Source organism: Neurospora tetraspora (genome assembly GCF_033439725.1).
Source record: "Neurospora tetraspora strain CBS 560.94 chromosome Unknown B0H65scaffold_7, whole genome shotgun sequence".
Classification (NCBI taxonomy): domain Eukaryota; kingdom Fungi; phylum Ascomycota; class Sordariomycetes; order Sordariales; family Sordariaceae; genus Neurospora; species Neurospora tetraspora.
In genome coordinates, this window is record NW_026944389.1 from 1691376 (window position 1) to 1707725 (window position 16350).

The window sequence follows — 16350 nt, forward strand, 5'->3', positions numbered from 1 at the left end:
GTTGCTGGCGTGATGGTCTTATCCTTTGAATGAGCCCTTGCTCAAGATATGATGTTTAAGCCTTTCAAATCGAGTGACATGCACATGCTGAATATCAAAACGCCTGGAACATTAACTAAAGGACTCGCACCAACAAACCGTCCAGATGGACACTAGTCATGTCCCGAACCAGCAAAATGATCGATGCTCAAAAAAAGGTTATTACTCGGAAACTCCAATATGGTTCATGAGAACGCCGGGAAAAAGTGAAGTTCACCATCCCGGTGCATCACGAGAACATCAAAAATGCAAAAGATTATGACAAGAGTGGGATTCGAACCCACGCCCTTTCGGACCACGGATTTGAGTTGTAACTCAGATTAAGGGTTAACCTTAACGTGGCGCCTTAGACCGCTCGGCCATCTTGCCTTAGTTGTTGAAATCTTGTGCGGACAACGGGCTTATAGGCGACACGCGAGGAGTTCGGCAGGGTGCCCGGATACGTTATGATGCCATTCCGGCGACGAGGATCGTGGGCAGATATTGAGTGAGTGTTCGATTGATGCTTTCGTATATGGGTGGAGTTATTTTTGCGTGAGGGAATTGGTGTTGCTTATAATGAGTTCGAAGCAGTGGTGCGTGGAGGGTGGTGTATCGCTCTTGCGGTAAAGGGGGAAGGTCCGAGGAGGGGGAGAACGAAGCATGAGTTCAAGCAAAGGGTTACGAGGACGAGATTCGATAGGGATAGGGACCGGTAGGATGGCAATTCAGTTGTAGACTTGACTAGTTTGATGGAAATAAAATCACGATGGATGATGAAGAAAGAGAGAGATCAAGTTGGAACGGGGAACAAGTGGAAGTTGGAGGGAAGGTGAGCCTCTCGGCGCATGTCAGGTACTCACAGATTCTGCCCAATGAGAAACTTCAAACTGCATAGTCCCCACTGTTAGCCGAATCCTGCGCAGTCAAATTGCCTGCCGGCGCATCCGGCAACTGATAAGCTGCAAGCGGTGCTGGCATCGGCGCTGGCGCATCGCCACGAGGAACAACGCAGGCACCTTTCCTAGCCGCCTGGACGTCAGCTGCTTCTTCGCTAGCTCTTCTTTATCGTATCTGCTGGACGTTAGTTCACTGGTGTCCAATTTCCCTCTCAATACCCAAGGCCATTGAAAATTCGAGGACGACGATGGCAATCTCCAAGCAGCTGAAGCTGTTGTTTACCAGTGGCTCGCTTATCGCAGCCGCGCTGGCCAGTCCCGCACAGAAGCCGCTCAGCGACGACGACATCGACGACACACCACTACCGCTTGTCATTTGGCATGGTAAGACCGACGTACTTACACACGGCGATTCCAACAACTGTTGATAACTAACCATTTCCCATCACAGGCCTAGGAGACAGCTACTCAGCCGCCGGCCTCCGCGAAGTCGGCGCCCTCGCCGACGCCGTCAACCCCGGCACGCTCGTCTACTTCATTCGCATGGACGACGACGGCAGCCGCGACCGCTCCGCCACCTTCCTCGGCAACGTGACCGAGCAAGTGGCCAAAGCCTGCGCCGACATCGCCGCGCACCCGATCCTCTCGACCGCGCCGGCCATCGACGCCCTCGGCTTCAGCCAAGGCGGCCAGTTCCTGCGCGGGTACATCGAGCGGTGCAACAGCCCGCCCGTCCGCAACCTCGTCACGTTCGGCTCCCAACATAACGGCATCAGTGCCTTCCGCGACTGCCCCTGGTCCGACTGGGTCTGCCGCGGCGCCATGGCGCTGCTGAAAGGCAACGCCTGGACGCAGTTCGTGCAGAGCCGGCTGGTGCCGGCGCAGTACTATCGCAACCCGGACGAGTACGAGCAATATCTCGAGCACTCCAACTTTTTGGCGGACATCAACAACGAGAGGAAGTTCAAGAACCAGACCTACAGGGAGAACTTGGCCAAGCTGGAGAATCTGGTGCTGTACATGTTCGAGGATGATACTACGGTGGTGCCCAAGGAGACGGCTTGGTTTGACGAGGTCAATGGCACCGAGGTTACGCCCCTTCGCGCGAGGAGGATGTACTCGGAGGATTGGATCGGGCTGCGCGAGTTGGATCGTAAGGGCGGACTGCACTTCCGCACTGCGCCGGGTGATCATATGCAGCTCACGGATCAGTTGCTGAATGAGACGTTTGCGGAGTTCTTTGGGCCGTTGAAGAAGGCGGAGAAGAGTGCTCCGAGACCGTTCTTGCTTGGGGCGGGTGACCTCTAATGACGATGCATGGTTTAATCAAAGATGCCGCATATGGGATTTTGGGGTGACTTGGTTCCCCAGTATATAACAGCAGTCTCTGTTAGAAGTTTCTTAGGGTTTGGATTCAGGACAGTTTGGTTATTTTCAGGGTTTCGGAGTCATGGATATTGGATAATGGTAATGGCAAGAGGGCGTAGGAGTTTATTGACATTGAGATCTTATATAATGGTCAACCGTTATTCACCATGGCAACTGTGAACCTCGGGTGTTCTTCAACAGTTTAAGTGCTTGCATCGCTCCCAAGCAAGGGATCAATATCTGCCCTGATTATGACGAAGTAAATGCCCTACGTCGGCCAGGTGTGTCTTGCAGGTTTCAATTCTAATGCAAGGTACGGAGGGCTTTTGAGACAGCGCATGGCATGTTTTTGAATGTGAGTTAGTTGGATTGGGGGTTGAAGAGGACGGTTGCCGAAATGTGGACCATCTCGATATGAGGAGGCTTGCCGGTGATTTTTCGATGGAGGTATGACCGTGATAGTTAAGAACTTAAAAATACTAACTATGGCAGCTTTCTCAAAGTAAATTGAAAGAGCTCGTCAATTCATGTGACGGCCGAAAGGAGAGGTTGCTATCCGTCCAAGCGGTCATCTCATTCCATAGCTCGGCAATGTGAAGGCTGGAACAACTTTGGTCGAGAACCGAAGGATCGAGGGGTACCTGCTGACCGGGCACGGAGGTGGAGTTCAGCTTTGCACGTTTTGTCGCGGTGTGAACGCGCCAGAGTCGGACTTTGGAGTGAGAGTGACAGGTGGTTGGTGAGTTGTTGTTTGGACGGAGTCCTCTGTATCCCGTTATGTATTGTCGTGGGAGGGAAGAACAAGCTGATATGCGAATATTGGAGAGACTTTAGGTGCCATTGCATTATTAGAGGCGAAAAGCCAAGGCCCTGCTCCTGCACAATCCGAGCTTTGTCAATGGTGAAAACGCCATCGGTCACGAATTTGATGAATACGACCGCCGAGAGGAGTAATCGTATAGTAAACAATCCAGCATGTTCGTGGGAACTCTCGTGGATATTTGAATGTTGAAGAAGAAAAGACGTCATAGGTAAATAGATGAACTCTCAGTGGTCGATCCACTGTTTGAATCCATGAAAGTGTGGACTACAAAGTGCTCATTGACCTTGATCTTTCGCTCCATGATGAATGATGATTGTTCACCGGAGAACAGCGGATACAAAAGAAAATAAAACAGTCATCAAATATTGGACAAAACGAGAAGGAACGACCTAGTAGAGGTTGCTGTGATCCGAGAGCAAGGATCCGGATGAATTGTGCCGAGCATGCGTATTCCCCGACCCCCCGATGGAACCGGTGCTGGACTTCCGTAACTCGGCCCGCCTGTGCCTGCCCTGTAGCTTCCGCTGATCGCCCGCCCAGCAGTGGCATGACAGTGCTGGGGAGCAGCCGCTACCAGACCAGACAGACCCCCAAAATGCGTGCTGCACGGTTCAGATGGCACACGCTGCCAGTCAACGCCAAAAGCGCGATCCAGACACTGGCACGACAGGCACGACAGGCACAGGCACGCCCGCTTACAGGCTGCTGCCAGCGCCGCGTTTAACGGATGGAACCGCAGGCACGTCTCGTCTCAATGGATCGCGTCTCAACGGAACTTGCCCGAAGGTGTCGTCCGGACAAAAAAGTCAGGCACGCTCACCCATGTTCCTTTTTGGTGAATGGGTCCCACAGGCACGGGCGCGGCCTTTCGCGAAATCCAGATGGTGCATATCGCCTTTTTAAATACTTTACTCATCCCCACTCCCTTGGCTACAGTATTTCCTTTGCCCTGGCTTCGCTTGTCTGGTCCATCATAGAAGACAGGCCAGATTTGCAAAGCGTTGTCTTGATTCGCAGAACCCCGTCTTTTGGCTTCTTGACGAATCCCGTCCCTTGGCTTTCTCTTCCTTTTCCAGCTCTGTTTTTAGACCCTCTTTCTTGTCCCTTGTTGCAGGTAAACAGACCGCGGAGACAAGAGACTTAGTGGCCCAATCCAAGCCAGGAAGTAGGCAGCTGGACGGCAGTGGACGGCAGCTGTAGCGGAGGGGGAAAAGACCGCACATCGGACGCGATCTGGACGTGGAGAACGCGACCTTGGAAGCGCCTCTCCAATCTGAACCTCACCTCAGATCCTGGGTCACCAAAACCTCCCACCACCCTCTCCTAGAGCTCAATTCCTCATCCTGTCCCGCCAATTGTCATGATCAGTACCTGACAGGATCACCACAACATGGATTCATCGCCATCGGCAACAAAGACCTTCAGCGGGATGGAGCCAACCCTGCCCTCGGTAGCAGGCATCAAGCGCCCGGCCCCGTCACTGCTGCCGCCGTTTGAGCCTTTGTCCTCATCCCCAGGTCTGCCTCGGCCTTCGAAGCGGCAGGCCACGTCCAATGCCTTTCTGAAATACCCAACGCCCATCCCGACCTCGAGTACTGGCATCCTTTCGTCAAGCCCTCCACGCGTCGGATACAACTATGGATATGCCGCCCCATATATGGCCCCCCGCCCCGGCCTTCAAAGGACCTTGTCGACCGTGTCGGAACGCGCCCCCCTTTCCGACGTACGCGCCGTGGTTTTGAACGAGAATGGGGAGACTCTTCTCATGGGAAGGTCCAGCAACTCGTCTCACTATCAACTCTCGTCAAACAGACTGGTCAGCAGAGTTCATGTTCACGCTCGGTATATCCCCGCCACCGAAGCGCTTGAGCCCAACAAGGTCGAGATTACGTGTACGGGTTGGAACGGTCTGAAGCTGCATTGTCAAGGGCAGACATGGGAGCTGGCAAAAGGCGATTCGTTCACTTCGGAAACCGAGGGTGCGGAGATTATGATCGATGTTCATGACACCAGGGTCCTCGTGCAGTGGCCGCCGCGGGAGAAGGATCGGGACTCGTCAGCCCCCTTGAGCGATTCTTCGTGGGATGAGACACCGAGGCCAATGCGACGTGGCCGGCGACCAGGCTCCGACTCGGACGAGGGCAGCCCCATTCGACGACCGAGACGTATCAGCAGCCCCGAGTCACCCACACCCGCCAACGGATCGACTTCAAAGGCCGACCTGGACGACTTGCTGTCCGACAACGATGATGATGGTGCCGCCGTTGAGATCTATGAGGACGAGGAGGAGGATGAGCAGGAACTGCCCAAGCTGACAGATACTGGCAGGGGAGATGCTACCTTCATCACCATCGTGGACCAGAGTTTTTCCATGTCGAGTGACTTGAGCGATCCGCGATCAGATGAGGATTACGCCGACCAAGATCCGGATGAGGAGAATGACCCCATCATACCTTCGTTTGGTCCCTGCGGCGAGAACCTGTCCAGCCGTCTCGAATCTTTCACCACAGCTACTTCACCTCCGAGAGCTCGTACTCCCGACCGCGACTACAGTGGCAGCTCCGATGAGGAGCGGGCTGGTAGTGTCACCCCGAAGCCTCTGAAGTCGTCAAGCGGGAACGCAGCAGGTGCCGCTCGGAAGGCCTCTCCTACTCCGGCTCCTCGCTCACCATCGCCCGTCAGCAACCTCAGCGAGGAACTGACAGCAACCATTTCGAATCATGTCATCAACCAACTCGCCTTCTCCAGACTATCATCCACGCCTTTGTCGACCATTATGAACAATCTTCCTGCGGATGATCGGAGACAGGTGACCAAGGATGAATTGCGCAGGCTCATTGAGGCAACAGCTTGCATCGGTATCATCGAACGCCAGGGCAAGGATGCTGCCGGTAAGCCGCTTGAAAGCGAGTATTATTATGTGCCCGAATTCGACACCGATGAGCACCGTCGCCTGGCTGTGACGGACGGCTTGCGGAAGCCTAGCTTGAGGGCCTGCCGCAAGCAGCACAAGGTAAGCGTTTTCCTTCTCTACCGCCTTACCGTTTGCTATGCAAGATCAATCGGTTAACATGTCGTGTCCACCTGCAACAGCAATACTATTGGAAGAAGCCTCGCACTCCCTGATTGTATCACCACATCAGCGCCGTCACCGTCATCACATCCCCCCATCACAACACCACACCCCATCCCCAACACCCATCCCAACACCCTACCCCTACCCCTACTACCCATACCCATTGTACCATTCTCCAAATCCCGCTATTGGCATTATGTTGTTAAGGCGTCTTACCACGGAGAATGTCTGTTTGTGTTTTCTGCAAAAGAAAAAAGTCGACATAAGCCCCTTTCACTGTCCATGTTAACACGTCATGGGGAGTACATTCTGTCTCCCAAAATCTGTATTTGCATGCTTCGGGAGGCCGCATAGCGCAGGGCGTCGTTTTGTTCGATTTTATATATATGTTTACCAGGCGTCAGCGTCTGTGTTGTAGGTTTGCCCCATTGGCCCAAGAGAAGAAAGGAGGAGAGAGGACGGAACGGAAATGTTCGAGACGAGACCTGCTGTGGAGGTCAACTGGTGCTGGCGAGAGAGTGTAGCTATACGCTGGCACGTCATGAAGGAGCATTTGGAAAAGCGAGAGGTTACATCACTGCTTGGAAATTCAGGCAACAATGATGAAATGAGGGAGGATCGATCTGGCTGAGGTTATCTGGCCTGGTGTAAGTGGTAGCTGCTAGCATTGTAGATGTAAAAGACATCTACAAACCAAATGAAGATGGCTATCTAGTCAGGCTGTTGCCGGTGCTGTTTGAAGAAGTCACCGACACATGTGATGATAAAGAGAATGAAGCTTTGGACCCAACAGCGTGGAAAGAGCAGCTGCAGTCTGCCGCCATAGCGCAAGGCCCAGACAATCACAGGCAACATGTGCCCCACTTTCCGCGGGCCCACTTTCCATATTTAGCGGTTAGCCCCTGACGGCGCCTTATCGTCCGTTATCGCATACAGCTGTCTAGCTTATCGATAAGCTTATAGCAGGAAAAAAATAAGCGTCAGTGCACCGACCTCCCCAAAATTTCCAGAGGGTGCCTTCTGTCGCTCTGGGAGAAAAAACACCTGGGACTCGTATCGCGATCGTCTCAATTCACACCAACCCCACCCACAGATATCTTCTTCCCCAGCCAACGAAGATGTCCAAGTCCACATCCGTTGTCAAGGCGTCTGACGCCGTCGTCTCTCCCGTCGACACTAACCAGGTTTGTGTTCTCTGGATCAATGCAATTGGCTTTTTCCCCGACTTGCTAACCCTCCAAATCAACAGATCACCAAGGCCTCCAAGGCCCTCCTCGCCCACATCAAGAAGGCCACCGCCGCCTCTACTGCCGTTTCCAAGAACCTTCTCGCCGATGAGGAGTCGACCGTCGCCGAGACCCCGATCTGGCTTACTCTCACCACCAAGAAGCACATCGCCGACACGAACCGCCTGCAACCCTCCAAGATCGTTCTCCCCAACCCCCTGAACGCCGATAACGAGTCTACCATCTGCATCATCGTCGCCGACCCTCAGCGGCACTACAAGAACGTTGTCGCCTCTGAGGAGTTCCCCGAGGACCTGCGCAACCGCATCACCCGCGTCATCGACGTCAGCCATCTCAAGGCCAAGTTCAAGACATACGAGGCCCAGCGCCAGCTGTTCAACGACCATGACATCTTCCTTGCCGACGACAGAATCGTCAACCGTCTCCCCAAGCACCTGGGCAAGACTTTCTTCAAGAGCACCGCCAAGCGCCCCGTTCCTGTTGTGTTCATGAAGCAGAGGGAGAAGGTTGACGGCAAGAGGGTGGCGAAGCCCAAGGGTCCCAAGCCCAAGCGCGACGCCGTTGAGAACGTCAATGCTAGACCTACACCAGAGATTGTGGCCGAGATCCGCAAGGCCATTGGCTCGGCGCTCGTTTCGGTATGTTTCACTCGCTCGGCAACTTATTCATCAAGGTGCATGTTACACATAGACTAACGCCCATATTTTCTAGCTGAGCCCCTCTACCAACACCGCCATCAAGGTCGGCTACGCCAGCTGGGACGCCGAGAAGCTCGTGGCCAACGTCGAGAAGGTCGTCAACGAGCTCGTCGAGCGCTTCGTGCCCCACAAGTGGAGCAACGTCAGGAGTTTCTACCTCAAGGGTCCCGAGACGGCGGCCCTTCCCCTCTACCAGACCGACGAGCTCTGGCTGGACGACAGCAAGGTCATCGCCGACGGCGCCGAGCCCGAGAAGGCCAACATCGGCAAGAAGCGCAAGGCTGCCGACGACGAGACCGAGGCCAAGGCCGAGGAGGGTGCTAAGGACGAGAGCAGGCCGAAGAAGAAGGCCAAGAAGGCTGCTGCTGCCGCCGCTCTTCCCGAGAGCAACGACGACAAGCTCGACAAGGAGATTGCCACGCGGAAAGCGACGTTGAGGAAGCAGAAGGCTGCGGCGAAGAAGGCTGTTGAGGTTTAATATCTTTTTTAACTCTGATCTGAAGGGACTGACTGATGGACTGGACTGGTTGGACTGGGTTGATTGAAAGCGACATGCAAGAGGAGAAGAATCAATCGTTGCTTGGCATTTGCTTGGCGTTTTGGCGTCCATGGTAAAACATAAAACACACGTTCGGGTTTCGTTGGAGTTGTTGTACAAGACAAAGACACACACTCTGTGGAAGGTTGGAAGTTAAGACGGGAGGTGGTATCTACTAGTTCTATGTACTAGGAGGCTAGTTGAAGAAGATATCCTTATTGTATTCATTCCCGAGCGGGTTATGGTTGTGTGAGCGAGCGTGGATGTTGCAGACACTTTTGATGACGGTTCTCATGGTGGCTGTTCTGTCGATGGGCAGCCTGGGGCTTAATATGTCTTGAGCCCTGTGTTCTATACAATCGTCCAAGGGGATCTCGGCGCAGCAAAGACTTATTTACCTGTCAAGAAAGGTACGGTGGAAAACGATTCCCATCGCACCATGACAGTCTTGATGATCGGATGAAACCTCAACAACGGACGAACGACAGCGCCATCATCACAAGTCTTCCGGATTCCGATACGCGATGTGGAGTAATCCTACCCAGCTCGGTAACAATATCCGACTGTAAAAGAAAGACATCCGGTAACTACCCCTACTGGTACCTTACTTGCTCAGCATGACTTTTTGTTGTTCAGAGAGTATCAACTGACCAGATGGAAAGAAGTTCGAGTTGATAATTTAGGTTCGCCCTATACTGAAAAGGGAAAAGTCTGTTCCCCACCCCCGGATTTACAGTGGCGCCTGCCCAGAACTGTCACACTGTGCTGCATAAAACAGTGTCCGAGTCTCCACTTCGACATTGTTCCGTCCGGCAGTGACACTTGCCCCACTTTGTCACTTTCCTTATTCTCGTTTCCTTTTCCTTCGACTTGTCACTCTCTCCTCACACACAGTGTACATCTCGACTTGCCTCTCCAACTTCAGCCTGTTTTTGTCGTTACAGAGGAGGGCATCCAGATCAACTGCCGAGAAACCACAAGACACCGTTCAACGCCAATTGTCATGTTCTCGTAAGCTTCTGCGGAGAAGACGATGAGGCTTTGTCAGGCAACTCTCCCAATGCCTGGATCTGTCACTCACTCATTCTCCGCTTCTCTTGACTTTGAGATACGACTTGAAGATGAAACGTAAGAGGAGTTGCGGAATTCGGCACGGAAGGACTTCCCAAGTTTCAAGTACTTCGGCCATCTCGGTATTGTGAGAGACTACCGCAGTGTCACCTCGACTTACACGACTGAAGAACTGCAACAAGAGGGTATCCATTACCAAATCACATCTCCCTTGCTGCTTGTTCTTCAGAGGATCACCATGACAACACCTCCGCATTCCCCTCTCCAACTACCCGGGCTGAGTCTCTCAGACAATAATCGGTGTCTACTTTTACTGCCGAGATGCTTTGTTGTCTGATGGAACCACCCCAACTCCCCGCCTTCTCTCCTCCCCGAGGGCTGATCGACTAACCTCATATGATATCAAGACTTTCAATTAACGGTTACCAATGACAGAATGACAGGTGTGACAAAGTGTCGGTTCGGGGCGCTGGGTGGTTCGTCTAATGGTTCGTCTAACCACCCGCCCTTGGCACAAGCTTCAGCCATCTTCTCTACTCCTTCGGCAGATGTTTATCACGATGATTGTGAGAGGGGATGGTTACCGGCCTCCCATATAACCATATGAGCCCCTCTAGATACCCGGATAGCGGTATTCTATGATCTCATCCTACCTCTCTGTGTGCAACCAGTCATGCCATCTACCTATTTCCCTGTGATATAAGCTCCCAGAACCAGGAGCAGCAGTCAACTTCAACAGTTGTTATACTACTACCACAGTCTTAGGTGACATCAGAACTGAAAGTCCGATTCCCGAGTTAGACAGCAAATATCGAAACCGTCCAAGCTCCTTTTGTCGACAAGTCCTTCATCATCGGCGGCTCAGGATAGCATCCTCACCATGGGTGTCGTGCTAGGGGTCAAAGATGGCAAAGTGTCGCCGACACGAGCACTCATCGGCACAACCACTACTGTGCTCGTCAGTTACTGGCTATACATCCTCCTATCCGCCATCGTCATCCGTGCCGCCTACAAACGCTACGCCTCACCACTACGCAAATATCCCGGTCCCTTCCTAGCCTCCTGTTCGCGTCTATGGAAGGTCCTCTCCACAGCCAGCGGCCGCACACACCTCGACCACATCGAACTTCATCGGAAATACGGTCCCGTCGTGAGGATCGCCCCCAACGAGGTCTCGGTAGCATCGCCCGAAGCAGCCAGGACACTTCTGAGCGCCGGCAAGCGCTTCTTCAAGACGCCCTTCTACGGCGTCTTCCCACCGCCCGAGAACCCCGACATCTTCACTGAGACCCGCGAAGATGTCCACGCCCAAAAGAAGCGAGTCGCCAACGTGCCCTACAGCATGGCTGCCATGCAACAGCTGAGTCCCTTCATCGACGACACCATCGAGCTGTTGGCGCGCAAGATCGACGAGCACATTGCGCAGCAACACAAGTGGGTGTTTGACCTGGGCGATTACCTCCACTACTTTGCCTTTGACGTGCTTGGGGAGGTGGCTTTCAGCAGGAGCTTTGGTTTTCTTGAACAAGGCCGGGATGTGGACAATGCGATCAAGACGATTGACAAGTCCCAGACGTACAATGGGATTGTGGGGCAGGTGCCTGAGCTGGATCACCTGCTGAGAAGGAACCCGCTGTGGCAGTTCATCCCCTGGTTGAGCACTAAGAATGCTCTGATCACAAGGATGGCGCTCGAGGAGATGGGGAGGAGACAGCCGTTTAACAAGGACACGGCGGTGCTGCAGACTGGTGATGCGAGGCAGGATTTGATGGCTAGCTTGATCTTGGGGCATTTGAAGGACCCGGAGAGGTTTGGGGTGGGGGATGTCTTTGCTGTTGCGCATGGTGCTATGTGAGTGCTGACTACCTTACTTTCTGCTCGTCAAAGACACAGTCACTAATCTTTCGTGACAACAGCTTCGCCGGCTCCGACTCCACCGCCTCAACAATGCAATCCTTCTTCTACCACGTCCTCTCCTCCCCCTCCACCTACCAGTCTATCCTGCACGAGATCCAATCCGCCGTCTCCTCGGGTACCATCCCCGCCACCGGCAACCTAACCTGGAACCAAGCCCAAACCTTGCCTTACCTGCAAGCCTGTCTCAAAGAAGCCATGCGCGTGCGTCCCGCTGTGGGACTGAACATCACCCGGCTTGTACCTCCAGAGGGCGCAGAGCTGGATGGGCACTTCTTCCCCGGAGGCACGAGCATCGCTGCTAACGGGTGGGTGCTACATCGTGATAAGGTGACGTTTGGGAAGGATGCGGATGAGTGGAGGCCGGAGAGGTGGTTGGAGAGCGAAGAGGAGGCGAGGAGGATGGAGAGGTATATGTTTCAGGTGAGTACAGTACATTCCGCCCGGTGACGCTGAATGGAGAGAGAGAAAGAGGCTAATAATCATGATAAACACAACAGTTCGGTGGTGGAAGTCATCTCTGTATTGGAAGGAACTTGGCGCTGTTGGAGATCAACAAGGTTGTTCCGCGGTTGTTGAGGGATTATAGGTTCGAGTTGGCGCACCCGGGGAGGGAGTTGAAGGCTAATGCGTCGTTCTTTGTCGTGCAGAGTGGGTTGGAGGTTTTTGTGCGTAGGGCGTGAAGAGTTTCTGAGAGTTTGGTGTGAGTGTCCGTCCATTGTCTGTTTTGGTTGATGTTGGTGTGATTTCTACGGTGTTGAGTCTACCATTACTCCTTTGGCAGCTTTTTCTTCCCCGTTTCTTCACTTGCCGTACAATTCAATACTGGTTTGTTTGTTAGTTTGGTTCTTCGATCATAGGTTGAACAGGGGAGTTTTGGAGCTCTCATTGGCCTTTGGAGAGGAACCGTCCTTCGTTTGAAGCGATATGGGACAATGGCAAGGGCTTAGGACGCCACAGAAGCCTCTTATGGGTGTCCTATTATGCCTTTCTCTATTTCCCTCAAGGCCTTTAAAACTAGAAGATATCGGTCTACGGTAATTAGCTAATAGAAAGCCGAACGCTTTCCTATATCCAGCAAAGTTGCCGTTTTTTGTACCAGACTAACAAACAAACCAGGGCTGGATTGTACACGTCTGGTAACATCTAGAAAGCAAGAACACTAGCAACGTTCCAGTTACCGGGATCTTTTCCCAGGCACAACACTTGCCGCACCTTGGTAACGTACTTGTTGGATTCCAGTCAACTCCACGTGAACTTCCAGACCACTTACCGAACAATTAATTCCCTTACTAGGTCGAGCCTTCGAAAAGTAACAGATCGTTACAACCCTGTATTAGCCTGTGGATGTATAAGCAATCAAGATAAACGAGGACGGGAGGAAGCGAGTGGTGACATCCGCGAATGGGATCCTCCAAAGCTTGAGTTTATCCATATTCTCAACTCCGTCCAACACCATTGTGGCCAAGCTCACTCTGGAAATCTGAAATCTACCAAAAATATCGATTTTTCAATTCTTGAATGGAAATGGAACCATCTTACGGCTTCCATAGCAACAATGGCGACAACTCAGTGTAACAAGCGTCGGTTACCATTCCGACTTGGACGCTTCCATCTCCTTACGGACTTGCGTTTCCCAGCCCACAAAATAGCACCTTGAGAAGTCGTCCAAGTCCGACGATGGTTGCTCCAGTTCGTAGTTCCTGTTCCATCGGCGGGACTGGCAATTCAGGTAGCGAGCAGACGAAAGCCATGGTCCAAAGCCGGTGAATCCAGACCATGAAATCGCGTGCTGCGACTAGCTTTCCGGCTCGATCGACGTAGGAGGCACTGGTGGACATAATGCGAGCAATATATAAGTGATAATCCCCAAGCCAGTATGGCAATGATCAACCCGGCATACTTCTGTGTAGCGTGCTTGGAGAGGAGTTTATTCTCACGGCTTCAGATAGAGTGAGGGATCACCACTAACAATCGAGGGGACGAGAGCTTCGGCAATTAAACCTACGACACACCCACTGGTCCTTCCCTTCGACTCCCGCCGCCACCATGGGTCCCTTTTTCATCTTGCTAAGGGTACTACTTGTGACCCTGCTGGTGACGATCTCCCACCACAGTGTTTCGGCCCAAACAACAACATGCAACCGAACAGTCAAAGCCAAGACCGGAGATACTTGTGCCACCATCGCCGCTGCTAACGGGATAACCGTCTCCCAGTTCCTCCAGTCCAACCCCAGCATAACCAGCTGCTCACAACTCACGGTGGGGTACGACTACTGCGTGGACGGACGAACGGCCACTGGCACCGCTGACCCGCCTTCGCCGACGGGCCCAGACAAGTCCGTTAGTACCGATGGCACATGTGGGAACGGGGTGACGTGTGTTGGATCCCGCTTCGGCAACTGCTGCTCGGAGCACGGGTTCTGCGGGGGTACGGCCGATTATTGCCGGGCCGGGTGTCAACCGGATTTCGGGATATGCGGTGTGGAGTCTTCGTCAACCTCAACGGCGCCGCCCGTCACTTCACCACCCCCCACCACCGGGCCCGGGGAGCCTTGCGGGACGGTGACGGTGACGACTACGAGTACTGCTTCGTACATCTCGGTGACTACGAGGACGGCGACGTCTGTTACGACGGCGACTGCGACGATTTCGGCTACGGCAACGGCTACGGCTACGATCACAGCTACGGCTACGGCTACGTCGGTGGTTACGACTACTGCGGGTGGGACGACGGCTACGAGGACGGTGACTGCCACGGCAACGGCTACGTCGATTGTTACTGCTACCGGAAGTGTTACGGCGACGATCACGACTACGGCTACGGCGACTACTGCTATCACGCAGACGTCGGTGATCTTGACGACGTCGACGAATATTGTCAGCATCACTAACACGGTTCCGGCTACCGTGACTGCTACGGCTACTTCAACGTTGACAAGGACGGCTACTAGTACCGGGGTTACTCAGACCTCCGTGATCTTGACGACGTCGACGAATGTTGTTAATGTGACGAATACCGTGCCTATTACGGCTACCGTGCCTGTTACTGCTACGGCTACGGCTACGATCACGCTCACAACCATAACCACTTCGACAGCTACAACTACAGCTACAGCTACAGCTACCACGAGGGTTATCCGCACCTCGGTAATAGTGACAACCTCGACAAATATCGTCAACGTAACCAACACCGTACCCATTACCGCTACGGTACCCGTCACCGTCACCACATTAATCACAACCACCGCAACAGCTACAGCAACAGCAACAGCAACAGCAACCAACACCATCCCCATCACCGCAACCGCAACCTTCACAGTAACAGCAACCTCCTACACCGGCATAACCCGCACCTCCGTAATCCTCACCACCTCGACCTCGACCAACATAATCGACACAACCGCCACCGCCACCGTGACCCTCACAAAAATCAACACCCTCACCACCACCGTTCAAGTTCCCGTCTATGTCACGCAAACGCAAACCCAAACCCAAACGAAGCCAGTAACCGCCACTTTAACGGTACCAGTCTACATCACCAACACAAAGCAAGTAACAGCAACAGCAACAGCAACAGCAACAGCAACAGCAACAGCAACAGCAACAGCAACAGCAACAGCAACAGCAACAGCAACAGCAACAGTAACAGCCACCTCAACAACCTACAGCTATTCAATCGCTACGCTTACTACTATTGTGACGGAGACGGAAACCGAGACTTTGACGTCTACGACAACGAGCACGAGGGTGACGCAGGTTACTAGCACTAGTACTAGTACGAGTATCGATACTTTGACGAGTATTATCTATACTACCGCTACCGCTACCGCGACGGCTACGGCTACGGCTACGGCTACGGCTACGGCTACGGCTACCAAGACAGTGACGGACACCAAGACGCCGCCTGCTATTACGACTACCGCTACGGTCACGAAACCGGGTCAAGTGATTACAGCTACGGTGACGGCGACGGTGACGAGTACCACGACGGCGACGGTGACGACGATACCGGGTGGTGGAGGAAATGGAAATGGAAATGCGCCGGGGCCGGTGGTACCGGGGACTTCAAAGACTTGTTAGTTGAGCCCGTCCGTTGTTGTTGTTTCCCTTTTTTTTTAGTCCCCGTTTTCCTGGGGTTTTGAAGGACTGGACCGTTAAGCTGACTTGAAAATTATTGATGCCCGCAAACTTTAGGCAAGGCATACGACAAGATCACCAACGACGACAGCTGCAGGGATATCGCTAACAGAAATGGGTTGTTGTTGTTGGATTTGTGAGTTTGAACAATTTTTTCTTCTTCTTCTTTTTCCGTCTTTTTCCCCGTCTTTTTTCACCCCCACTCCCTGAAGAGTTAACAACGACGAACACTAACATTGAAATCTTTCGCGAAGCTACAAACTTAACCCAGGGGTAAGTAAAACAAGAGACCTCTTTTGTTGTTGTTCTGTGTGCTGATTGATGTCCTTGTGAAAACAGATCGACTGCGATAACCTCTGGCCGGGATACTGGGTATGTACAAGGGCGTTCTAGGGAGGAGAGTAGGGAGGAGTTATGGAAATGGCTTGATCGTGGGAAAGTCCGCTAGAGAGAAGATATGATGGGGTTGAGAATAGTGTTGCAATAAAACGAGTTGAAACCAAATTTCGGTTCTTTACAAACTTCTATCAGTGACAGAATGTTGTTGTTGATGGCCAA

General features: G+C 53.0%; 5 protein-coding genes and 1 non-coding gene across 6 annotated transcripts; 5 read left to right on the plus strand and 1 right to left on the minus strand.

Annotated features, from left to right (window-relative positions):
• Nucleotides 1-298: 298 nt before the first annotated feature.
• Nucleotides 299-408, minus strand: B0H65DRAFT_t399. Its single transcript has one exon. It is a non-coding gene; the product is annotated as a tRNA-Leu (tRNA).
• A 610-nt stretch (nucleotides 409-1018) lies between these two features.
• B0H65DRAFT_475371 (Alpha/Beta hydrolase protein) lies at nucleotides 1019-2454 on the plus strand. Its single transcript, XM_062827304.1, has 2 exons — nucleotides 1019-1301; nucleotides 1369-2454. The coding sequence occupies exons 1-2, from the start codon at nucleotides 1166-1168 to the stop codon at nucleotides 2223-2225; spliced, it is 993 nt and encodes a 330-aa protein (XP_062678445.1). The 5' UTR covers nucleotides 1019-1165; the 3' UTR covers nucleotides 2226-2454.
• A 1921-nt stretch (nucleotides 2455-4375) lies between these two features.
• On the plus strand, nucleotides 4376-6444 carry B0H65DRAFT_289836 (uncharacterized protein). The gene is made up of 2 exons (XM_062822992.1): nucleotides 4376-6121; nucleotides 6202-6444. Exons 1-2 carry the CDS (start codon nucleotides 4499-4501, stop codon nucleotides 6232-6234), a joined length of 1656 nt encoding a protein of 551 aa, XP_062678446.1. The 5' UTR covers nucleotides 4376-4498; the 3' UTR covers nucleotides 6235-6444.
• Nucleotides 6445-7077: 633 nt separating this feature from the next.
• Nucleotides 7078-8933, plus strand: B0H65DRAFT_289847 (ribosomal protein L1p/L10e family-domain-containing protein). The gene is made up of 3 exons (XM_062822993.1): nucleotides 7078-7368; nucleotides 7434-8069; nucleotides 8143-8933. Exons 1-3 carry the CDS (start codon nucleotides 7303-7305, stop codon nucleotides 8605-8607), a joined length of 1167 nt encoding a protein of 388 aa, XP_062678447.1. The 5' UTR covers nucleotides 7078-7302; the 3' UTR covers nucleotides 8608-8933.
• Nucleotides 8934-10482: 1549 nt separating this feature from the next.
• B0H65DRAFT_289883 (cytochrome P450) lies at nucleotides 10483-12582 on the plus strand. Its single transcript, XM_062822994.1, has 3 exons — nucleotides 10483-11589; nucleotides 11655-12075; nucleotides 12153-12582. Exons 1-3 carry the CDS (start codon nucleotides 10619-10621, stop codon nucleotides 12333-12335), a joined length of 1575 nt encoding a protein of 524 aa, XP_062678448.1. The 5' UTR covers nucleotides 10483-10618; the 3' UTR covers nucleotides 12336-12582.
• Nucleotides 12583-13701: 1119 nt separating this feature from the next.
• B0H65DRAFT_551834 (uncharacterized protein) lies at nucleotides 13702-16185 on the plus strand (the record flags this gene model as incomplete). The annotated part of the gene is made up of 7 exons (XM_062829848.1): nucleotides 13702-14083; nucleotides 14143-14519; nucleotides 14623-15402; nucleotides 15432-15708; nucleotides 15850-15928; nucleotides 16047-16065; nucleotides 16132-16185. 7 exons carry the CDS (start codon nucleotides 13702-13704, stop codon nucleotides 16183-16185), a joined length of 1968 nt encoding a protein of 655 aa, XP_062678449.1.
• Between the last annotated feature and the right edge of the window lie 165 nt (nucleotides 16186-16350).